This window comes from Lagopus leucura, unplaced genomic scaffold (assembly GCF_019238085.1).
Source record: "Lagopus leucura isolate 7727_CA_CO unplaced genomic scaffold, USGS_WTPT01 Super-Scaffold_100002, whole genome shotgun sequence".
Taxonomy (NCBI): domain Eukaryota; kingdom Metazoa; phylum Chordata; class Aves; order Galliformes; family Phasianidae; genus Lagopus; species Lagopus leucura.
The window spans coordinates 69709025-69729216 of record NW_024962263.1 but is presented as its reverse complement, the minus strand read 5'-3'; the positions used below and the strand labels follow the sequence as shown (position 1 = coordinate 69729216).

Here is a 20192-nt window from a genome sequence, read left to right as displayed (position 1 = left end):
TCTAACCAGAAACCTCCCTTTCTGTGCAACTCAAGTTCCCAGAGCACTCTTATCCAACAGGGCATTGAATCAGGCAAATGCCCTGCGGAAAAAGTAGTTGTTTGATTGTATAATTAAAGGTCATGTCATACAGCACAAGTACAAGTGGGCCAATCAAAGACTCGACTGGAACAGCATCTGTCTTCAGACAAGCCTTTACTTGCTTGTGACTGCTGATGAATGCTAACCATGTATCCCTGCCAAGGAAAGGGGTGAGAAGGATGCCTATTTTCACTTGCTAACTCAGAAGCCTCTTTCATGGATTACCAAGAAAGTCTGTAGGCATAGAATAAAAATGCTCTTTGCTGACAATAAAAATGACCGTCTGGGTTTATTCATGTGCAGTCTAAAGTATGGCTTTATTCATAAGCGTAGGAATATGCTCAAGTTGCTTAGTCTTTCAAAATCAGAGGATGTTGAGTGCAAGCCAAACTGAGCAGAATAAAACTTCAGTTCTAATGGAATACAGATATCCTGACCGCTATCTTCCAACTCATGAGGTCAATTGTGTATCTATACACAATTGTATTTGTAATTGTGTAACTATTAATTACTCTTACTAATATTCCAGAAGAATTGTAATGTAAAGATAACACTGAAATAACATTTAAGCGAGCAGGACAGGGTGAAAAAGTTAATTACAGAAAGAAGTCTAAGTGTTTATGAAGGGATAGACAGGGTAGGGAGAAGGGTAAAATCACTGCTATTTTACTTTCCATAAAAATGAGAGCCTTCCTGTTGAATGCTTTTGAATTTCAGGGAGGATTTTTTATTTGAATATATAGATTTGGATCCCAGCCTGAAGAAACTCAATTTCTTATTTCGAAGTAGCCTATGAAAAAGGGAGGGAAGAAATCTGGATAGCATTACTGGACAGTGCTACAAGAAATAAAGCCCATTTTGCTAAATTACTTGTGCAGAAAAATATAGTAAGTGGGTTACTTTGAAAGTAATGCCTCCTATTTAGTTCCATGGAAACTACAACAGAAGCAAACAGCACAATAACACAGTCTAATAGAGCAATGTCTCAGCTACAAAGCACTGGTTTTCATCACAGACATGACCACTAGCCTATCTGTGCAGATGAGCTGATCAAGACGAACTTCATTTAGTGGTATGACAGCTGTACATGGCCATCCAGAATATGGCTTGTCTTTCACACTGCTGTCACCACTGCTGAAACGCACTGCCCGCTGCCTCAGTGTGCCCACATCAACTTTTTGATCTCCTCAGTAATTGTTCAGCAAATGGCAATAAATGTCAATGAGTGCAATTTTTTTTTTGCAAAGAGGAATTCAACCACACACCTTTACTTCACACACTCTTCCACGTCAGACACCATTCCACCAAACTGCCCCTCTGCTGCCATCTGTCACACAGCAACAACATGGAACGGAATACTGGAGGGAAGACGCAGCCTCTAATGCCATACCAACACCTGCCTCAGATATTGTGGGTAGGCAGTATTACTTTCAAAGCAGTCCTTGTATATTTCTGAATTACTTCTGCTAGAAAAATCCCGCCTATAGAAATGTCAAGCATTTCAAAACAAAAAAAATCTTTAAAGTCTCTGTCTTGTTTTGGATGTTCTTAATAACCTTATAATTATTAATGGCGATTCAGTCCACCCAGGTTCCATAAAACTCAGTGTAAATCTTTCACCAAGCAAAACTCCAGCTGGATGGTACTTTGAGGAGTGGCAATCAGTAATAGCTAACAGATGAACACTAACCCCCTCAGATAAACTTTCCATGCTACTTTTAAGAAGTTTCACAGATTCACACTTGCCCTGTAAACCATAATCTCTTCCTCCTACCAGTTCTTATGTTTAAACAAAAACATTTTCACAACTTTGGCAAATGTCTTCAAATCCCAATGAAATGCCTTTCTACTCTCCTTCTGAAAAGTGACACATTCATTGAAAAGAGCTACTCATCCAGAAACCAACACCAAAGTCAGCAAAGATTTTGAGTTGACCATAGAGAAGTTTTAAAAATAAATAAATAAATAAAGCAAAAGCCCTGAAAGTGTGAACTACATTATCCAAAACTTCAAGGCCAGGTCAAGAGTAGATGTGTTCTTCTCCACTCAATATCCAGTTTGTCTAAAAATGAGTTACTGTCATACCACCTCTGCAAAATGAACAATGGTTCTCACTTAATGAATCCAGCTGGGATCCACTCCAGTAGGAGGGAGTATTCCTGGGCATAGGAACTGAATCTTCTATGCTGCTGAAAGATTAGAATGGTTCCTGGTACTGTTTTGCCTGGGAGATTAACATTTTTTCAAATAATACTCAGGCACGATATGGGAATAAGCATGAGCCAGGGTCCCATCCTAACAGGCAATATGGACGCAAGCACTCTGCAAGCTTAGTATCCATCAGTCAATAGTATCAATGCAGGCTGTGTTATCTCACTGGTCTCAGTGCCAGAGAGCAGCCTATGATACACATTAAGCTGCACTCACAACACTAAATTCACTTTCCCACTACAGCACTACGCCTCCTGGGAATAAGCCCTGATCCCCCATAACCTTTGCACCACACATGGGAATTGTTTGGGGAGTGCCAATCAACATGTGCCAGAGTCTGCTCTAGCAATTAAACAATTGGATTCCCAATGCCCAGGAATGTCCCCAGTGCTATTTTATTCATCGAACATTTCCATTTTGGGATATTCAAACTGAACATATTCAAAGAACCCAAGTTTTAGATTATGATTTTTTTAAAAGTTTTTTGCAGGCCAAATCCCTCAAAAAGTTTGGTTAGAATGGAATTACTTATTTCCTATTGTTGTCCTGAATCTGCATGATGCTATAACGCATTTTGTAATATGGATAAAACCTATTTGATAATGTGGATCTTTATCCTAACAAATGAGACAGATAACTGTTAAAGACAGTTTGCACGCAAAGCAAAAGGAGGTTATCTCCATTTCTTAAGTACTACAGCAATTTTAAGATATTTAGATAATAAAAAAAACTGAGTTATAACAAAATACTCGTCCCACAAAGACTTTTGTTATAAATTAAGACAACTTAAGCAAAAAGGAAAGATGAGATCAGTTAAGAAAAAATGAGATCATAGAAAAGTTATTGCCTAAGTAGGCAATGCATTAATGACAATTTTAAGACTCAATGTATTGTATCTACATCACTGCAGAGTGAGCTAAGAAATACAAAACCTACACGGTGTGTGAGATTGCCAGCAATAACACCACAATTATTTTTAGACTTTTATCTTTGTCTGACCAACAGAACAAACTTAAATGAAAGAGGAGATAACTATGCACCCAGCCAGTATTTTATAAAACTTTTTTCTACATTTCTCTTCTTTGCCATTTTATTACTTCATTTTCTCCCAGCCTTGCTTGCCTTTCTTTTCTTTACAACTTTATTCCTCATTAACTTTGGTATGATTCTTAGCAAGTTTGTTGTAACCATGAACTTGTTGGTATTCAGTATTCTTAGAATTCCAGAATTCTGGTTTTCCCTGGCTAAGCATCCAGCCAGAAGGACTGGGTTTGACAGGTACTCGGATATTTCCAAAAGATTTCTCAGTTCAACAAGAAGGTTTGACCTTCTTGCTGTACAATCATATAATGTTAGCAATACCCAAATTTGTAATTCTTTCATAAATCTATCAAGAGCAAAGCACTCTGCTGGGAAGAAAGACATGTGTACATACTGCCTACATATACCTTCTGGGAAACTGCAGTAGATTCATTTATAAGGTCCAGGCACAAAGTACACAGAAGTAAATACTGTGCCTGTTTGGAAAACACATTTTGTGGCTGTTGACAGGAAAAATGAAAAATACCAATAATTCCAAACACTTCCTAACTCTAGTGAGATATCTTTTGCAAGTTATTTCAATCACTTTTCTCCATGGTGGGTTTCAGATATGATCATAACTAACCGTATGAAGTTGGTGTTAGGAACTGCTGAGGACCCCCTCATCTGGCACATGTATGTCTTGCACTTGGCTGTTCAGATGACTCCACTTCTTTCCAGAACAGACCCTGAGTCCAAAACCTGCCCTCATACTCCCTGACCCCATTCTTAATCTGAGCTGTTTCCCAAACTCACAGGCCTCTGGCCCTATCCCAAAGATTCATTACGAGTTTGGCAGTTCACCCACTCCTCTTTACAAATTTCTCCATCTGGGAGCACTCTCCAGATAAAACACAGCCTCAAGACATCTCGTTATTGACTCTGACAAAATCTTTTTTGAACTTCCAGAATTTCTGGGAGAACTGTACAGCAGTAGGCTCTTATCCACAAATTTCCATTTCCCCTACATGCAAGTGCTCCATTACTCGTCACATCAGGAGGTGCCTTTGTTCACTATTTCTGTTATTTCCCCGTCACCTATTCCAAAATAACAAGGTCATTACTGCTATAAGATTTCATCTAATCCCAGGGTCCCAAAGTGACTCCTAATACTTCTCCATTTCTTTACTGAGATTGGTGCCGTGTCTGGTGCAACACCCCAGTTGCTGGGATGCTGCCAACTTTCTCAGTTCTTCTCAGACATTTCATCTGCTCTGCGAGGGACACTGTTGGTTCTCTGCTTTCATAGTCAGGAGGACTGGGGATGGGGGTGTGGGGTTGCTTTCTCTTGCAGGCAGGGGAACACCAGGACAGAGGGATAGAGCATTCTCTTTCTCCTTGAATAACTGAAACCTCTATCTTGTCTCAGACACTGTTTGAGGGACACAGAAATTATTAGAGAAGGAACAGGTAGAAAAAGTAAACAACTGTTAGCAGGAGTGTAGAAAGCAGGAATGAAACAAAATGACCAAAGAGTTTGAACTCTTTTCCTTTCACAACATTAGCATAATGTTTTAAAAACTCCTATCTGTACTTTTTTTAAAAGCCACTCACATCTTTGTTTATAGGGAAAGCTGTTAGCAACCTCAACATTACTCACTGATCAGCTGACTTGAAACCACATATTTCTATCCATTGGTAACAGTGTAAGTACTATACTCTTTCCCAGAATAGTTTCAGAAACAGCACCATGGGGTACTGCCATATACCATCTCCCCACTGCCCCCATAAACACATGGGACATCATACCCACTGGCAAACTGTAGTTCTATCAGTTCAGCAGTACTTAAGTAGGTAGAAAATCTTTAGATTTCAAAGCAACCTAAAGAGCACATCTGTTTACCTAATGCTGCCTGATTATCCACTCACCCTTATAAAGTGAGTTGTCCCTTAGGTTATAAAAATACCGTTTCCAAGATTTTCCACGTAATCTTGCATTTTTGCTTTTTTAAATTGTTACAATGAAGCCAAAAACACCACACTTTTGAACATTCAGTGTTCATATTCTTTTTTTTCAGCCTAGTCTTCCTTAAAATAAAATACTCAACAGGAGGCTTTGAGCCCTCTGAGAATACACATATAAAATGGAGCTTGTCATTTTACTTAGCATGTGTTAAGACAAGTTAATTCTTTTTCACAGAAGCTGCATTTCTCAGTAACTGGTGGGGGTTCTTGCAAAGAACCCAAAGAGGTTCACAAACAGAACATCTTCAGTTTGGTACATAACTCAGTTATCTTTGTAGCAAGAGATATTCTTTCCTCCATGTGGAAAACTTGCAAGTCACTTTAAAAAAAAAAAAAAAAGGAAAAGGAAAAAAATGAAAAAAAGAGCATAAGAAAATGAAACAACAGAAAAGAAAAGGGAGAAAGAAGGAGAAAGAAGAAAAAAGAAAGAAGAGAGAGAAATACACAGGCTTTGTTACAGGTAATTATTATGCAAAGGAAATACATCTACATCATACTTTTGCAATGGACAAGTAGAAAATTACTTATGCTGCTAGAAATATGATATCATATATAACATTAATTACTGAACTGCACTTAAAGTGGCTGAAATGCGAATGCTATTTTGATGCAAGACTTTAAAATTAATAATGAAATCTAAATACAACAGTTGGCAAGCGTAACAGTGTAATGTGGCTAGAAACTGCTAACCCAAATCAAAACCCAAACTTTCTGATCTCTGTAACATCTGGCTGCAAAGGAGTGTGTCCAGAACAGGACACAAATCCCTGAAGTCTGTTGCAGTCCCAGAAGTCCCCCACAAGCTGGGCTTGCTTAAGGGGTAACAGCTTCTGCAGGGAACAACTGACTTGGCAGGGATACGGCCCCACTCACATCTTGCTTCTCATCCTCCATGTCCCCTACTAAGGGTTGGGGAGGCACAGCCTTAGTGAAAGTCAGATTATCAAGCTTCCGAGCTACAGAGAAAGGGTCTTTTACTGCCAGGAAAACACAGAAGCCTAAGAAAGTGGGGGAATCTGGGCAGGTGCAACTCCTGCTAGTGCTTAACACCCAGCCAGGCAGGTTAAGGACATCAGCTATTGCAGGGAAGGGGCTGATAGCTGAGATGTTAAAATGAAAACTGAAGTGTAAAGCCTTGGCATAAAGGCCGTGAGAGACCTCTCAGCTATCACTGCCTGGAAGCAAAGCAAGCAATTACTGATTCTCCATTATAGCACAATGACTGCACCTAAACATCTCAGAGGGAAGAAACTGGTGATTTCAGACTATAAAACGCTTTGATCTCTCTTTTCTTTCTATATTATATATAGATATATCTATATAGATATGTCTATGTATATGAGGCAATTTTATGTTTCCATCAATGGAAGTCTAAACTGATAAGAACTTGATTACTTCGTAACCTTATAAAAGTTTGGTTAACTCTTAATTAGAAAAGGATTTCAGTTACATTTTAGCTAAATATATGATAATTCAAAAGATGCCATTTGCAACTGTTTCCAGTCTTTATCTACTGCATGAAAAAGATTTAATCTCCTCAAATATAATACCAGCATCTCATGTCAAAAACATGTTGCAGTTGTCATGACATTATCCTGACTTCAACTGCAATGCAGGCTTCCCTTGCAATGACCACTTAACGTCTGTGAGGATAAAAAAAACTTGGAAGAATTACATCTATATGAAAAAATAACATGAACACACTTATGGTGAGGCTGTAAATAAGATTTCTACAGCAGTTATCGTGTGGTTCAGTAGCCCACATGAGCAGGATTTAGAGATCTCTGGACAGCCCTCAGTGTATAAATATACAATGAACTCCACCAAAACTAAACAAAAATCTTTTCTGCACTTCACAGAAGCATTATGGAGTGCACTCACTTTCATCATATATTTTCTGCTCTTAGTTGTGTCTAAAATTTAAACCTGTACAGTTAACCTGACAATGCTCTAGAGCCCTGAAGTTACATACACACCAGCTTAAGAGCTTGCTTGGATATAAGGATGTTTGAAATAATTTTAACGGACTGAAGCAGTGATTCATAAATTCAGAGAGCACTGTGTAATTCATAGCTTCCCTTTGTATCATTATTGAAACCACATACATACAACCAAGAGATAAATCATTATATATTTTGCTGCAAAATGTAATTCAACACAGACGAGACACTTGAGCTCAGCAGCAGTTTCTACTGAACAGCGGCCAAGTACATTTCCCTCCTGGCCTCCTTTCCCCTCCCTTTCTTTCAGTTTTTTGCAGTATCAGTAAATCTCTTGTAGCTTCTTTCTTCTGGTATCATGTAGGAATGCTTCCTGGATTAGCATTGTCGCTCACTTACATAGTTATTTCCAAAAACAGGTAGATGTATGTTTTAGATGTAAATTCCTAAAGAGCAGATAGAATGTAACTGCTAGAATATTTTTGCACAACTTGTTAAATTCCCATGCATCCACCTCAGAGCTCTCCAAAGAAACATGCCCATGTGACGTAAAACAAATGATCAGTTTTAAGTTTACAAGATCAGAGTTCACAAAAAAAACACAACACCCACAGTTGTGAGTTCAGCACAGTTTTGAAGTTTTGCTTTGCCTTCTTTTACAATAAATGCCAAAAATGTGGTAGGAACATCGCGGTGCCTCCTGCCCCCCACCCCCTCCGTCCTTCCCTAATACACAATGTCAAGCATATCTTGCAAGGACTGGGCATTTGTCACTTCTGAACATGCAACCTGCTGAAAGATGCTATGGACAGCTGCTGTGAGCCTGAAATCACAGTATGGTAACCACCACTCTGAACAACTGATACATACCTTGGTCAATCGGTCAATTTAAGTGCAGAGGTCCATCTCAGTTACACCTGAAGGAAATTAGCTAATGCAACAGACATTATTTTATGCTGAAAAACACGTAGCCAACTTTATTTCCATTACTCTTTTCCTGAGTATCCAAAAGCAAAGCTCAGCTGGCAAACTGTGCTTTCACTGATCTGTATGTAATCTAACAAAGCAGCTGCACTCAGCAGGAAGAAAGATTTCGTCAGACAGCTCAGTAAAAACTCTTCAGAGCTCTAATAAAATCCTTAGAAGATTTTGAAGCAAAAGATTGATTTCCTTTAAGATACCAGGATAAGCAAACACATCCAATACTTGGGATCAAACTACTGATAAGAGGAAAGAGAACACCAGTTTTAGTTATTGTATCATTTAAGAGGAGAGGGGACTGCCCTCTGCTCCAGGAAAGACAGATTCCATGGGCCACCCCTTCTCTTTCTGTTATTTCACAAGTACATGCAGAACCATGGAAATGATCCTTTATATTAATTTCCAACAACTTAATGTAAATTCTGTGAATACAAGAAATACACACACATTTTCTATCTCTGAACCAATCACACTTATTCTAGAGCTAACACACTGCAAGGAAGATTTATGACAATACTAACAAAGTTAATTAAATCAGCACAGTTGACAAGTTTTAAATACCCAGGGATTTGCTTCAGGATTTTAAAAGAGCAAAGTGTGAAAAGTCAAACCTATCCAAAGTAGACTGTCTTTCGAAAGCCACACTGAGTTCCAAATGCTTTACTGATGTCCAATTGATGCCTACACAACAAGACATCAAATTTTAATGGAAATCACTAGCTACAGTAATAATTTTAAACAATGATAACCCATGCAAAGATCTAGAAAAATGAGAACAACACACACTGAGGCTTAGCAGAAAGACAGTAAGACAAACACAGAAATGACATAGCTCAATTCTTCTGAAAGTTCCCTTAAAACATAACCTATTAGCCCTAAGATAACTAAGGAATCTATGAAGCATACGGCTGCCAAAAGTCAGATCGATCCCAATTTAGCTTGATCCTGAAGTAACTGTACATGTATCTGAACAATCCCACAGGATTTTTAGTCTGTTCCATTTTGTTTATTCATATTGTCAGTCTCACACAGGATTTTTTACTTCTGTTCATAGCCACTGCCCGTACTCTACCAATAAATACCAGTCATAGCTGCATATTCAGTTTTAAAAACTTAAAACAAAATGAAGAAGAATTAAATTATACTGATGCTACTTAATACTCAAATGGCATAATCCCACATTTTAGTCCTAAAAGCAGAGAGCTCCACCCAACAAAAAAAAAATCCCAAACTCCTGAACTTTTATTGCTTTTCCATGCATCTCTTGGTTCGGTGCAGCTATATTGCTCACTTTTGCCTGCTAAGCAAGTCTTTCCACAACAGCAGCAATTGTCATTGCCACTATTTATTGTATACGTATTACACAGGATGGTACAGCTTTTAATCCCTGTTAAATTACTTTAAGTCTGCAGTGATTTTATTCAGTCAGTAGAATTGATGTCACCGAGATCATGATTTGGCCCAGTTCTCTCTCATGTCATTTAAAGATCGCTGCAGCTTCTGAGCACAGTGGCACACATTTTACACATTCTGTTCTTTGCAGAGAGGCACGTTTTGACTATGCCACTGTTTATACGCAACTGCTGAATTTGAAGCAGGTGACCTAATTTACTGTAACAGAAAGCAATGCCCAAGAGTCTGATTCCAAACTGCCACGTACTTTTACGAGCTGGACCAGAGACTGTCCCCAGTCTCTTGCATCATTTAATGTCTAGAAACAGTTCTTTCAGTAAGATTTGCCAGAACTGTTTGCATCCTGCATATGCCAAACTGAATAGGGATCCAGACTTTTGTAGGGACCACAAAATTGCTTGACTTTTAAAAGAAGAAAGAATTTAATCTATGCATTTTGATTTGATAGCAAGTACTAGTTCTTTCCATTCTTTTCCACAGTTCAAAATATAAAAATGGGACTATAGGAGTAATTTTATAAAGTCACAGAAAAAAATAAAGCAAGGTGAGAAAGATTATACTTTTATTTTCTCTACACAGCACCTTACTATTGCATTCATTTTCTAGGGAAATAGGTAATTTATTTCTTAAAATAATAAGTTAATTCAGGATATTTGCTGAAGACTGAAAGTTTCAGGAAAGGCTGTCATTTAATCTCATTTTAGAGTTTAGGATCCTAGAAAGATTAAGTCTTGCTGAATAAGTTGTGAATGGAGGTGTTTCTCTTGCTGTTCCGCATCTGTGCCTTCTGAAGGGCTGTGTCTTCAGAGCTGTGCTTTTCAGCCCCCAGTGGCAGACCCCTAAGAGTCCCAAGACCACATGTATTAGTTCTGAGACAGTCAGAAACCTGCTGTCATCTGACTGAAATTTGTTCTACAGGAATTGAAAACCTCTGGTTTTTAAGCTAAGTCATGCCAAATTGTGAATGGTACTTCACATATCTTTACCTGTTTAAAGGATCCCATTTTGTATGAAGAAGAGTTTAACTCTGATAAAACCTACTGCTCTCCTCCCTGTCACACATTCTCCCATCTTCTGCCTTCTTCCCTGGACATTTCACATTCCTCGTGTTTACCTGTGATTCTGTTACCTAGGTTAAGTGAAAGGCATAAGGAGGCAGACCACTTACCATCTCCTGACTAGAGGGAGATATTTAGTGAGATCTACTACTAATGTGCATCATGAAGCCATAAAGATAGGCCTTATCCAAAGTTAAGGCCATGCTATCTGTCTGTAATCTGAGTTTGTGATTTTCTCACTGAACTAAACAGTGAGCAAAGGAAAAGTAATTTAATAAGCCCCATTTCAACAGCTACTGATTTCAGTAACTTTTTTTTATCCAGTACAAGAATCTTGTAGCAAATACTTATTTCACAGCACCTACATAAAATAAATCTAATATCCCAAAAGTAAATGCCTTCTTTCCAGAGCTGCTAAATCACCAAACTCTCATATTCCTGCTTGAAAATGACAATCTCCTTTTTTATTATAAACTAACTCAGCCAAGGTTTGGCCAACTGCTCGTGCTTTTTATCTTTATTATCCTTATACTTGAAATTGATTCAAGTGCTGGTGGCGACTCCTCTGTTTTTTTTTGTGCTTTTTGTAACTTACCTAGTAGAGATTGAGAGTTAACATCCCTTTTTCGGGTAAAATATCCTCCAGGGAGATCTTTTGCCATGACAGCAACAGTGGAAAGCAGAACGTGCCCAAACAGCAGAAAGCAGCATGCAATCATTGTCTTCATTTTCAAGAAGTAGAGGGACATTCAAGGATGCAAAACTGCAATAAGGACAGAAAGAGATGAGCTCTGTAATTTGACAGAAAGATACATTGTAACCTTTACAACCACCCAGCTGAAATGCTTCTGTCTCATCATGTGCCATCACACAGATACACCCACATACCCACACTTTCAAGAAATTAGAGGCAGATCTTGTGTAAGAAATATATTCCAGAAACAGCAGCAATAAATGTGAACTGGCAACCGCTCACACTTTTCTTTCAGAAGACTGTCCTTTGTTGCTGGCATGAAGACAAGCACGCAGGTGGAGCCTTGTTTACTCCAGAAGGCTTCTAAAACTGGCGATAGTTTGCCAGTTAAGAAGTTTTTTTCATACAGAAGAATACATTTTTTTTGACAAAAAAAGGAGTTTGTTAAGGGCACCATCAAAAGCCATGGCTGATTCTGCACACAAGCAGAGAGCTAAGACTCACTTTCCAGCCACGTCTGCTGTACCTGACATCCTCAGATGCGCTGCCTTCCCTAAACCACGACTGTTTTGTGTTGTGAAAAGGCTATCCCACAGTAGCTAGGTTCACCCTGGAACGGTGATATGATGAGGTTTGGTCAGAAGTTTCTCTAGGTATGCAAAAAATTGTTAAAAACACTCACATTCACAACCAAAAAAGGACAATTTCACATAAAACTGAGTGGCAACTTTAAAAACAGTGTATATTTTAATGACAATTCCTGGCCAAGTAACTAAGATGCTGAAAACAATTTTAATAGGGTCCTAAACTCCATAAGGAGAATGACACAGAGCTGCCCATCTGCTACAGAAAGCAACTCAATGTCCTGTTAACCTGGGGCAAGAATTAGATTTTTTTTCACAAGGCACTCATTGGCAGAATACACAATTGTGTAAATATTTTCTAATAAAGAGATTTTTATGCATGATTCTTAAGCCTATCTCACATGACCATTACACACTGAGCTATTTTTCTGTGTATCAATCTATTTTTCCTTTTGTGCATCCTACTCAGCATTCCCAAATATGAATACAGTGGTGTGTATGCCATTTTGCCACAGAGCAAATTAAAGGGAGCCTCTGCCCTCAAAATGCCCAACCACACTTAAATAGTCAATAAAACTCAGTAACAGGAAACGTAAGAGCAGTCCCACCATAAAAGGTCCATAACTCGTAAAGAAAGCAAATGAACAATAAGCATCCTATTAACAAAGTTCCCCTACCCTCACAAGCACTTTTAAATTGTTTCAAAAGAAAGCAATGTTTTACAGAGAGCTTGCACAGAATTGCAGAGCTTGGAAGGGCCTTCAAGAGATCATGGAGTCCAACCCCCCTGCCAAAGCAGGTACCCTACAACAGGTCACACAGGGAGGCATCCAGACTTGAACATCTCCATAGGAGACTCCACAACCTCCCTGGGCAACCTTTTCCAGTGCTCTCTCACCATTTACTTGCCACATCCAAGAAGTGTGGATACACAAGGATAACCCAAAATAAAAATTCATGGGAAATTGAAATCAATTTTCAAATTAAAAAAAAATAAAAAATAAAAAATCCCAAACCCAAAAGCTGCGTATGTGATCGAAGGCACCACTGATCAAAGCCCATGTTCATCTTTCTCCACCCTTTAACCCAAACTGAAAACACCTATACTGCTTTGCAGAGGCAGCTTTGACTCAGGAGTTTTGCACAAGTTCCAGGTACATACTCGTGTCTGCTGCTGCTTGCTTTTTTACATGACCAGTTTGCATTGTGGTTGCACAGCTCCTTTGCTCACAGCCCTCCCACGGTTCTGTTTATTTTCTGGGTTTTCTGAAAGTCTGCTGTCTTCACTTGAGAAGCTGGATGGTGTTTACTGCACCACACTTGGTATTTAACACCTCATCTTCCCAGCAGGCTAAGCCAAGCTGCTGGCAAGCCCTCTGCAGCATCACGCTGCTGACTAACCCATGCTCTCCCAAGCTAAGAGCAAGCTCCTGAAGTTACAAACACCTACTATTAGTAACTACCTGGAAAACATGTTTCAAGCACTTCAATTCCAGCTGCTGCCTCAGCTGAAATAAATATTATCAGGAGACAACTCAGCTTGGCTGACCCCAAACCGAGCTGCTGTATGACAAACATCTCCCACACCTCTAAAGCAAAAGACATCAAGAAGAAGGATTCATTCTCCTTTGCAGGTTTCCCTTGCTCCCCAGCTGGCTCCTAGATAAGAGTTCAACGCTCCAAGGTATTTTCTTATCAATTTTACCCGTGCTTACTCAGCCATATGGCCACGCCACGGAACGATTTTTGATACCCTCTAATGCATTTTCAAACATCATGAATTACAGTGCAAGAATGTTGAAAAATGAAATTGTGGCTCTATCTTTCAGAATCACATTTCCTACAGTGGACAACACTCAAACGATACAAGCCTGTTTCTATCATTTTAAATACCCTTCTATGGAAGTCAGTCTTCTCAGAAGCAAGTAATGCTGTGGTTTGAACAGAGATGCTACTAACTTTTCAGGGCCAGAACTGATGGATCAATGACCTTCTCCACTGCATGGTGCATGTTATAAATATCTGCTCTCTTTCCTGTGTTAACTCTTAAACAAGAGACAGCTTTCAAACAAGGAAAGAGATGCTCTGTGGTTCATGCCAGTGTTCTTCAGTCAGTCAGAGTTCTTCCATCTCTTACCCCACTTTAGGGAAACTTCTTTTGCACAGATAATTAGGAAACCCTTCCTCTGATCCTGAAAGCCACAAAGGCTACAACTTTTTTATTTGGGCACCTTTTTCATTTATGTTTTCAGTGGTCAGATCATACAGAAAAACAAACTAGGAAACCAGAGCAGTAAAATGTTTCAGCTCGTGCTTCTTGCTGCTCTGGGTGGTTTCAATCCTCACCCTGCAGTACGAGTTCCTTTCCAAGGCTCAATCAGACACAGCAAGTCCACAGACCCTTGCCTCTCCACCTTCTCCAGCTGCTACCAGAACTAGCTCAATGCACAGAAGGAATAATTAATTCTCAGCATTAACCCAGGACCTTAACACCTTTACTAAGTGCAGAAAGCATCCCCTCTCTTGAACCTTATATAGCTTTTCATCATTGCTGGGAAGGAAAAGGAAGACAAAAAGGCACCACAGATAGCAATTACTGCTACAAAGATGACTTCAGCTTTCATTGTTTGATAGTTAAGACACAGTTAAGATACGCTTATTTTCATTAAGCTGCCAGGAGATATAACTTCAGTATTTTTAGAATCATACTATTATTGAGTTGGAAGGGACCTTCAAAAGTCATCTGGTCCAACTCCCCTGCAGTGAGCAGGGACACGTACAGCTAGACCAGGTTGCTCAAAGCCCCATCCAGCCTGACCTTGAATGTCTCCAGGGACAGGGCACCCACCACTTCTCTGGGCAACCTGTTTTAGTATCTCATCACCCTTAATATAAAAAAACCTTATTCCTTACATCCAATCTAAATCTCCCCTCTTTTAGTTTGAAACCATTTCCCCTTACTCTATCACAACGTAACATGCTAAAGGGTCTGTCTCCGTCTTTCTTACAGCCCCCCCTTTACACACTGAGAGGACGCCCTCAGGTCTCCTGGAGACTTCTCTTTTCCAGGCTGAAGTGTGTCCAGAGGTGTGTGTGAACAGCCCCAGCTCTCTCAGCTCATCCTCACAGGAGAGGTGTTCCATCCCTTGGATCATTTTTGTGGCCCTCCTCTGGATACACTCCAACAGGTCTATGTCTCTCCTGTACTGAGGACTCCACTCTGGACGCAGTCCTCCAGGTGAGGCTTCACCAGGACAGAGCAGAGGGGCAGGATCACCTCCCTTCCCCTACTGGCCATGCTTCTTTTGATTCAGTCCAGGGTACAGCTGGCATTCTGGGCTGTGAGAGCACATTAACGACTCATGGTCAGCCTGCCATCCACCACTACTCCCAGGTCCTTCTCAGCAGGGCTATGCTCCATCCTTACATCCCCCAGCCGGTACTGATAGCAGGGGTTGCTGTGACCCCTGAAAGACCTTATACTTGGATTGATTGAACCTCAGGAGGTTCACCTGGGCCCACTGCTTGAGCCTGTCTGGGTCTCTCTGGCTGACATACCATCCCTCAGCTGTGTCAACTGCACCACGCAGCTTGGTGTCAAAGTTGCTGAGGGTGCACTCAATCTCACTGCCGGTGTTGCTGATGAAGTTATTTAAGAGCACTCGCTCCAGTACTGATCCCTAAGGGACACCCCTTGTCATCAATCTCCATCCAGTCATTTAGCCATTCACCACCACTCTCTGGGTACAATCTTGCAACCAGTTTCTTGTCCGTTGAACAGTCCACTCAGCAAATCCATACTTTCCAACTTACATGTGCCTTAGCGTTTATTCCCAAGAATCTGCTCCATGCTCTTCCCTGGTGCAGAAGTGAAGCTAACAGGTCAGCAGCTCCCTGGGTCATCCATTCTATCTGTCTTCAAAACAGGTGCTCAATCACCTTTTTTCCAGTCACCAGGGGCTTCACCTGACCACCACAACTCTTCAAATATCATCGAGTGTGGCTTGGTGACTATGTCAGTGAACTCCCTCATGACTCTGCAATGCGTCTCATTAGGACCCACAGACTTGTGGATGTTCAGGTTCCACAGGCAGTCACAAACCTGACCTTTGCTTACAGCAGGAGGAGCAGTGCTCCCCCCCAGTTCCCACCTTCAGAACCATCCACCCAAGGGCTGTGTGTAGAGGAGTCAGTGGTGAAGACTGAGGTAAAAAAGTTGTCAAACACCTCAGCCTTCTCCTTGTTGTTATTAGCCCACCTGTATTGCTCACTAGGGAAGGTATGCACACCTGGACCTTCCTTTCCCAGTTGATGTACCTGTAGAAGCCTTTCTTATTCCTCTTTGTGCCCCCTGCAAAGTTCAGTTTCAGCTGGGCCCTGGCCTTTCTGACCCTACCCCTACACAGCCCAGCAGCATCCCTATACTCCTCCCCAGTTACCTGTTCCTGCTTCTACTTTAGTTGTAAAGTCCATAAATGCATAAAAGGGAAGTTCTCAAGTTCTTTCAGTGCTCATTATCCACCTCATTTTTAAGATAACAGCAAACTGTGATTAAAAAAAGAACTTTTACTGAAGTTAAAGAAACTGCAAGCAATCAATGCAAGCCAATAAAGTCAGAGTTTACGTTCTCCATCTAGAAAGCACAGTGAGCTGCTGGGAAAACCAATCAGCAAGCCAGAAGATATCTAACACTCAATCCCCATTGCCTCAGATATTAAAAAAAAAAACCAAACAACAAAACCAGTCAGCAGATACTTTACAGCCCCGTTAACTAGCAGTTAGAACTTGTTCCAAGGTATTTCACTACCACAAGCCAGCACATGCATTACCAGTCCATTACTCATTAAAATCACTGTGTGTGGCATGGATGTCGGGATACAGATTATTAATAATTTCCTCCCTCTTTCTGGACCGGACTGCTGACACAGGCATTTTCCAATCTGAAAAATAGTTACAGAATTCCTCAGAGCATTGGAAAATATCTGCCCTTGCCACGCAGGTGTTGTGTGGGGGCAGCTAGAAGATATTTATCATATCAGCAGAAGAACATTCACCCCTACAAAGGAGCACACTACTGTCATCCTGTTCCATTAAAGATAAACTGGACTTTCCATGACTCCTTATTGCACAAGCACATCTTTGCTAGGCTCGGGAGAACAGCACAGGTAGAACTCCCCTAAAGCCACAGCTTTAAAACACAAATCACTGATGCAGTTTAAGTATTATGAGGGAACAAGGCTACAGGTGCTCCAAGTTTGCAAATTTCTCCCCAGTCCTCAAGGCAGGCACCACCATGCATGGAGGTGCATGGAGTGCATGAATCTACCCAGAGTGACACCAAGCCTTGGAGAGCAGCACTCCCTCATTAATACATTCATTAGCTCCTTCCAGGTGGCTAACTTCGGCCATTTGTGCTGTCAGTACTATCAAAGAATCTGGGAAACCCATTAACTAAAAGTACATTAGTAAATGAGGTGTATTCTCAGAAAAAAAAACCCCAAATGCAAGTAGCTATCATAACAGCACTGCAAGCTACAATGACAATACTAACTGCTGATTTGGCAACATCAAGTCCTTTACCAATGTGAGATAATGAGCATTGAGACAATAACAGTAAACAAAGCCTGCAGTGGGTTCAGGCCAAAAGTTGTGTCCCTAATTATTCTGTCTGCTGCTGCTACAATAAAACCATCATAATAAAGCCAAAATGGCATGGGGCTGTACATGACAGTATACAAAAAGTAAAGTAAAGATCCAAAACAGGGCAGTTTCTAGAAGGGATATGAATGACATCAGGTGGTCAGCCAAATCTTGCAACAAACCCAGCACTGTGCAGTTCCCATACGCAGCGTGGCTCAAGTGCTGCAGTAAGGGAGACCACATTCTGGAAGCTGTCAGAGGAGCGCTGTGGGTGGGAGAGAACAGTCTGCCTATTCAAGCACTGAGGCCAGCCACATGCACACATCTTAGAGAGCGTGCACGCCAAAACAGAGAACATATCAGGAAAAGCAAAGATCAGCACGCTGATTCTGCATTACATTTTCTAGCGAGGTGTAATCATGATAGTGGGTCTTCTACGCAATGGACTTCATTATCTTAGAGTATAGAGCTTAGAGTATGCGTGCTACATGCAGAAATTAATTTTCTACAACTAACAAAATAAGGAACACTAAGGAATCTATTATTATTATTTTTTTTTTACCTCACTTACAGGCTTCCTGATATCACCAAGGTAAAAGTAGTAAGTACCAAATCACAGAATCAAAGAATAACTGAGGTAAGAAGGGAACACCGATGTCATCAGATCCGACCTCTGCTCAGAGCTGAAGATCATTTCAATAATTTCAGAAACTTGTCATACAAAAATTACCAGTGATGCTGTAAAACAGTGCCCCCACAGTATGGCTCACACTACATAGTTTCCAGTGGTCAGACAGAAAGCTTTAGCGCTGGGAATTTTCACTTTATGACAGCATCAATCTCCATGTTACAATTCCTTCAGCTGCCACTTGGACAACAGACCTTTTCATTATCATGTTCCTTAGGGGCAGACTTACTTGTACTTTCTGGTTCTGAATTGGATCTAGGCAGCAGTGTTTCCACTAGGTTTGCAGATGAGCTGTGTGGCAAAACTGAGAAATTTCACTTTTACAACTCTGAGTAGGTATTTATATAAAACCACATATTATATGACATACAATATGTATGTGAACTGCTGAGTTTTGTCTCTGTGAAGACCATAATGGACTGTGACTAACTGCAAACAGAAAGTTTGCAGAAAGACACCGTATTTCTAAAACCTATTTGCAAACCCACACTGACCTCAGTACCAGCATAGTGCACAATGGTACTTTGGGAATAGAACACACTCTGTTCCCAATACTCCTTACTCACAATGAAAACAACCTAACAATGATTACACTATATAAAAAGAGCTTGTTAATGATGTCCAGGGTATAATTAAATAGCAAAGGATAGTGCTTTACCCTCCTATGGAGACAATTCATAAGTCATAGGAGAGTATTTAGATCTGATTAGCCTTTCCCTAACTCACATGAACTGATTAAAACGTCTTTACTGTTACAGCTGGGTCCCAGCTCATAAGCCCTAAAGCGTGTGTGGGTTTGTTTGTGAGAAATTCCAGTGAAGTCAATGGAAAGATTCACGTAAAATAATTGTATAAATACTGCCTGCAGGGTGTAGGATCTCAGCGTTAAGTAATTAAGTGCTACCTTTCCTTAGGATATAAATCAAGTTTAATTCCAGTACTTGAAGGGAGCTTATAAGCACGAAGGTGATCGACTTTTTACACGGTGTAATAGTGATAGGACAAGGGGGAATAGCTTTAAACTAAAAGAGTAGAAATTTAGGTTAGATGTTAGTAAGAACATCTTTACCCAACTGACCCAGGTTGCACAGAGAAGTGGTGGATACCCCACCCCTGGAGGTTTGGAAGGCCAGGCTGGATGGGACCCTGGGCAGTATGATCTAGTTGGCAGACAACCCTGCTCGTGGCAGAGGAGTTGGAACTCCTCTTCTTAAAAATCTGATGTTTAAAGCTGTCATATCTATGTGAACAATATATCAATCAAAATTATTTTGGATCAAGTTTCAGGACTTTGCTATAAAAGCCCAATGTGTATTCTATTAAGTTCTTGACCTACAAATTTATTATGGGATCCTGTGTGACAGTTTCTTCTGATGTTGTCAGCTGCCTGAGAGTAGCACAGCAAAAATGTAACATGCCACCTTTCCAGATCTCAGTCAGGTTCATTGACCCCATGAATGATGGCAGGAAAACAAAACCCAGGCATTTAGGAAAAGATACAGGTTGGGCATTTATCACAGATACAGGTATTTATCACAGATACAGGTGATGCAACATAAGAAGGACATGGAGCTGTTGAGTGGGTCCAGAGAAGGGTCACAAAGAGAGGGCTGGAGCACATCCCCCACAAGGACAGGCTGAGAGCTGGGGCTCTTCAGTCTGGAGAAGAGAAGGCTCCAAGGAGACCTTATTGTGGCCTTCCAGTACCTGAAGGGGGCCTACAGGAAAGCTGGGGACGGGCTTTTTAGAAGGGCATGTAGCAACAGGCTGCCTGGTGAGGTTGTGGATGCCCCATCTCTGGAGGTGTTCAAGGCCAGATTGAATGGGGCCCTGGGCAGCCTGGTCTAGTATAAAATG

General features: G+C 40.6%; 1 protein-coding gene across 6 annotated transcripts in view; it reads right to left on the bottom strand.

The window, feature by feature from the left end:
- The window catches only part of MATN2 (matrilin 2), a 65989-nt gene that overhangs the window by 44205 nt on the left and 1592 nt on the right, over nt 1-20192 (bottom strand). For all 6 annotated transcript variants that reach the window (XM_042869769.1, XM_042869768.1, XM_042869770.1 and 3 more), the window contains exon 2: nt 11325-11492. In XM_042869769.1, coding sequence (XP_042725703.1) covers nt 11325-11478 — 154 coding nt within the window. In that variant the 5' untranslated portion in view covers nt 11479-11492. The remainder of the gene's footprint in view (nt 1-11324; nt 11493-20192) is intronic.